Source organism: Arachis duranensis, chromosome 3 (genome assembly GCF_000817695.3).
Source record: "Arachis duranensis cultivar V14167 chromosome 3, aradu.V14167.gnm2.J7QH, whole genome shotgun sequence".
Lineage (NCBI taxonomy): Eukaryota > Viridiplantae > Streptophyta > Magnoliopsida > Fabales > Fabaceae > Arachis > Arachis duranensis.
Window position 1 is genome coordinate 118,944,035 of NC_029774.3, and position 5,155 is coordinate 118,949,189.

The window sequence follows — 5,155 nt, forward strand, 5'->3', positions numbered from 1 at the left end:
TTATAAATTAATATTATATTTTTTTAGTAATATACTAATTCTCTATCTAAAGGTGATTTTAACTAATATTATCCAAACAAATTCATTTTATCAAAATCAATTTTAGTATAGAATTGCCAAACATAAATTATGTTGGCACAAACTCACTTCTATCCAAAATCAATTTTACAAGATCACTTTCATTCAAAATCCAGTTTGACCAACTCTAATTAAAAATGGTATTTAACATAAAAACGTATAATGTTTGATAATCAACTAATGCACCATATATCTAAATTAAGACTGTAAAGGAGCTTTTATTCCAAATTAAAAAGTGGCTGAGAATAAAATATAATTTATTGATTTGAATTTATAATTTCTTGTAACATAAAATTTGAAATCATTATTGGATTGTAATATCTAATTTTTTTTAATGATAGTTAATATAAAACCAAAACAATTTCAACCAAGTTGCATGACACCTACACAATAATTTAGTTAAAACAAGTAGAAGTAATGACATATTTAATAAAGACATTAGTTACACGGTGTTCACTTTAAGGTAGACTCACAGAAACTTTAAATTTCATATCAACTGTAATTTGCTAAAACTAAGTTGCTAGCTAAAATTATATCGTCATAATTATGATGGATGCATATTTTTACCAGTTTGTCTTCTCATATCTCGTACGTCACTAATAATTAGTTCGATATATTTTGATACTATACTAGATATTGATAAAACCTGGATTTCAAAGTCACGGGGTAGTGTGGAATATAGGCAAGGACTGAACACTTTTTTAGACTTTGCGTTTTCGAATGCATCCTCCGATGGTATGATAAAGTGTCCATGTCCTAAATGCGGGTTTCAACTTATGCAAACAAGAGAGGAGGCATACGACCATCTGTTGTTACGACCATTTCTCCCTGTATATACTATTTGGGTGCGTCATGGTGAGAAGCCGGTTGAAGAGAGGCCTGGATTGGGACGAGAAGATGAAAATCTGATATCCCAAGTGAATCAAATGCACCAAATGGTCAACGATGCATTCAACTTCACGATACAAAATGGGAGTGAGGACATCACAACAATCGAGCATGCAGAAGATGATGAAGACGTGTTACCGAGCTTGTATGAAGGTCCAAGTCGCGTGGCGCAGGATTTTAACGATCTACTGTCAGATGGAGAGCAGGAGTTATATCCCGGATGCTCAAAGTACTCCAAATTATCGTTTTTAGTTAAGCTTTATCATATCAAGTGTATGTGCAGTGTGAGTGATAAGGCAATAACAATGATTCTTGACTTGCTGCGCGACGCATTCGAACAAGCAAAACTCCCAAAGACAGTGTATGAAGCTAGGAAGACTATAAGAAAGCTGGGTATTGAATACACCAAGATAGATGCTTGTCCAAATGACTGTATGCTGTATCGAGGTGATGATGAGAACCTGACTAGGTGCAAGAAATGTGGATGTTCAAGATGGAAGCAGAAGCCTAAAAAGGGATCTATTATTAGGCTCAACGTACCAGTAAAGAGAAAAGGAAAACCTATAGCAGCCAAGAGTCTTCGTTACTTTCCCCTCATACCACGACTGCAGCGGTTATTCATGTGCAGCAAGACATCGAGTGATATGTTATGGCATAAACAGGCGTCTAATAACGATGGTTTCCTTAGGCATCCAAGGGACGCTGAAGCATGGAAAAAGTTTGATGCAAAGTATACTAATTTTTCCGCGGATCCGCGCAATGTTTGCCTAGCCTTGGCGAGCGATGGATTTAATCCCTTTGGGAATATGAGCACAAAGTACTCCATCTGGCCTGTGATTCTTATTCCGTATAATTTACCACCCTGAATTTGCATGAAGCAGACATCTTTCATTCTATCCACGCTTATTCTTGGGCCGAAAATGCCGGGTAACGACATAGATATTTATTTGCAGCCTTTGATAGATGAGTTGAAGCAATTATGGGATGGCATTGAAACATATGATGCCAAAGAGGGAAACACTTTCAAGATGTGTGCGGCACTAATGTGGACTATCAGCGACTTTCCAGGATTGGGAAACCTATCCGGCTGGAATACGCACAGTGGGTTAGCCTGTCCTACGTGTAACTTAGATGCTAAGCCACATCGGCTGAAAGGCAGTCAAAAATGGTGTTTCATGGGCCATCGACGCTTTTTAAACCAGGGACACAAATACAGACTAGACCGGAATAGATTTGATGGGCAGGTCGAAGGTAGAGACCCGCCAAAGAAGTTATCCGGAACAGATGTATTGAGGCAGCAGTCTAATGTGCACGTTTCATTTGGGAAGAGTTCAAGTGTGACATCTAAAAAAAGACGCAATGGCCAGGATGCGGATGAAGATGATTCACATTGGAAGAAAAAGAGTGTTTTCTTTGACCTCCCGTACTGGGAGGATCAGATGTTGCGTCATAACCTCGATGTGATGCATATAGAGAAAAACGTGTGTGACAATGTGGTATTCACTATCTTAAACGATAGCAGCAAATCAAAGGACAATCTAAAAGCTCGCAGAGATTTACAATGCATGGGTATAAGGCCTGAATTATGGCTGGGGGAAGGTGGTAAATATCCTTCTGCAATATTTGCGATGTCAAATTCACAGAGGGATGTTTTCTTGAAGACTTTGCAGAATGTGATATTTTCAGATGGTTACTCTAGCAACGTTGCTCGTTGTGTTGATTTGCGACAGCGCAAGTTATTTGGGTTGAAAAGTCATGACTGTCATATTCTGATGGAACAATTACTCCCAATTTTGGTGAAGTTTTCACTTCCAAGTTCGGTGTCCAATGTGATTGCAAATTTGTCGTCATTTTTCCGAGAACTTTGTGGGAAAGCCATAAACCCTATGCAGCTTGCTGAGCTTCAGAATCATATTGTGCAAACCTTGTGTCAGATGGAAATGATTTTTCCTCCATCCTTCTTCACCGTCATGGTTCACCTCACCGTGCATCTCGTTGATGAGGTTACTCTTGGTGGACCCGTACATTATAGGTGGATGTATCCAATAGAAAGGTTAGCTTACTGATAAACCCCTTTAGTACATTCAAATCAATTAATTGTGTATATACTAAGTATTTTATTGTATTTATATAAAAGGTATTTAGGACGTCTGAAGCAATATGTTCGTAATAGAGCACAACCGGAAGGCTCAATTGCAAAAGGCTATTTATCTGAGGAAATCCTGACTTTCTGTTCTAGGTATTTGGATAATATTAAGACTAGAATTAACCGACCAGGGCGAGTTGACGATGAGCCTGTTGACGTTCCTCACAATTCAGAGGAGAGTATCTTCCCAGCTATTGGCAAGGCATTAGGGGCAGTTTCGCATTTCGAACTCACTCCAATGGAAAAACATCAAGCTCATCGGCATGTGCTAGTCAACTGCGATGCCGTTGTTCCGTTCCTTGAGTAAGTATACGCATGTATTTCTAAAACACCAACGTAACTTTTTTACCCTAGTTTCTAGTTGGACTAATTTTCTTCTCTACAATAAAGTACATTTAGGGAAAAGACAAAGCGAAGCATGCATCATCAGACAAGGTCCCCAGCTAAGATTGATAGTGTCGTCCATACAGAATTTCCTCGGTGGTTCAATGCTCAGGTTGACAGAATACTAACCTGACCAATGTTTTTTTAGCCTGGAATTAGTACATTTTTAAAACCGACTTTAATATAAAGCGTGAATATTATGTGGTTCCAGGTTCTTCTGGAAAGTACTATTCAATCGAAAGAGCTGAAGTTGCTTGCGTGCGGTCCCATGACTCAGGCCAGACGTTTTGGGGCATATAATGTTAACGGGTACAAGTTTCGAACTGTCACAAAGGAAAACGGGATAAAAACACAAAATAGTAGAGTATATGTATCATCTAATATGAGAAGTTATGCAAGCATGCGTGATAATAGAGTGGCTGTTGGTGGTGTTCCGTATTACGGAAAAATTATAGACATAATTGAGTTGAATTACAGTTGTTCCTTCACAGTGGTATTGTTCAAATGTGTTTGGGCTGATACCACTACCAGTAGAGGCATCAAACAAGACTATTTGGGGCTTACCAGCGTTAATTTCTCTCGTCCAATACACACTGGTAATCGTGAAGAAGATGAACCGTACATATTGGCATCAGAAGCTCAGCTTGTATACTATGTGGATGATGAAGTAGCTAAAGAATGGAGTGTTGTGGTTCATGAGAAACCAAGGGATTTGTATGACATGGGAGAAGAGAATGAAGAAGCTGAAGTTGGTTTTTCTCCGCAACCAGGGTTGAACATGTCAGCGGAAGGTGACATTGGAGATTTACTGTTGACAAGGGAGGAGGATATAGAAGACCTCATAGAAAATGTCTCAGAGAATTTCGATGATGTCGCATAATGCTTTGTATGAAGCATTTTAATGTGTTTTAAAAATGATCTTTTTGTCATTAACTAAGTTAAATAAACTCAGCGTTGTATGTTATTTTCTTTGGTTACTTTACACTTGTGTAGTTTTTTTTTCAGTTAAATAGTTATGTTATTGTGAATCCTCATGAGTAAAAGCCGAATTTTTGGTTCTTTCATCGATTTTAGTATGGAAATGTTAGTATATGTTAAATCTTTATTCCTTCTACAGTTGTTATTAGGGTTGCATTTTTTATAATCTTGCTATGTATTACATAATATAATTTCACTAGTGTTACGTTTTGAAAACAATAGTGAACATAACATGACGGTGGAACAGGATCGATAAAAAATGAGGACTTGTTGTCATCCTCTGCAAGCACAACAATTGCTACAGAGCTTATGTTTAAGAAAATTGCACAAACTACTAACAAGGGTGATGGTAATTGTCGAAAATTTGCGTTTAATAATAAAATTGTCTTAGCATCTTGTAGTTTGGTTTTTTTTCTAAGTCAGTATTTAATAACTCCAGAGTTCTCAATTCCTTCTATGTATACTCATTCTGTTATGTGCATGTTGATATTTTCAGTCGTACCTGAATATTCCGGAGAAATAGTTCCTGACAGTCTAGACGGAGAAGAGTCTGATTCAGAAGACATTTTAGATGATGTATCCTCTGTCGCAGTTGATAGATCCATGCAGTTTGATCTGAATAAGGTTCTGGATGAAGAGGATGAAACTTTAGAAGACCAACAAGATAAACAAGATGATATA

At 37.6% G+C, this 5,155-nt stretch overlaps 1 protein-coding gene across 1 annotated transcript; it reads left to right on the top strand.

The window, feature by feature from the left end:
* The first annotated feature begins 1,886 nt into the window (after positions 1–1,886).
* LOC107480571 (uncharacterized) lies at positions 1,887–4,376 on the top strand. Its single transcript, XM_016100726.1, has 4 exons — positions 1,887–3,019; positions 3,104–3,415; positions 3,503–3,608; positions 3,708–4,376. The coding sequence occupies exons 1-4, from the start codon at positions 1,887–1,889 to the stop codon at positions 4,374–4,376; spliced, it is 2,220 nt and encodes a 739-aa protein (XP_015956212.1).
* Positions 4,377–5,155: the final 779 nt, after the last annotated feature.

What these genes read in the sequence shown, in the direction of transcription:
- LOC107480571 (XM_016100726.1), top strand. Translation starts at nt 1,887, where the DNA reads ATGCCGGGTAACGACATAGATATTTATTTGCAGCCTTTGATAGATGAG. An exon ending in GCCGTTGTTCCGTTCCTTGA is followed by an intron (nt 3,416 to 3,502) that starts GTAAGTATACGC and finishes TCTACAATAAAG; the next exon opens with TACATTTAGGGAAAAGACAA. An exon ending in CTCGGTGGTTCAATGCTCAG is followed by an intron (nt 3,609 to 3,707) that starts GTTGACAGAATA and finishes ATGTGGTTCCAG; the next exon opens with GTTCTTCTGGAAAGTACTAT.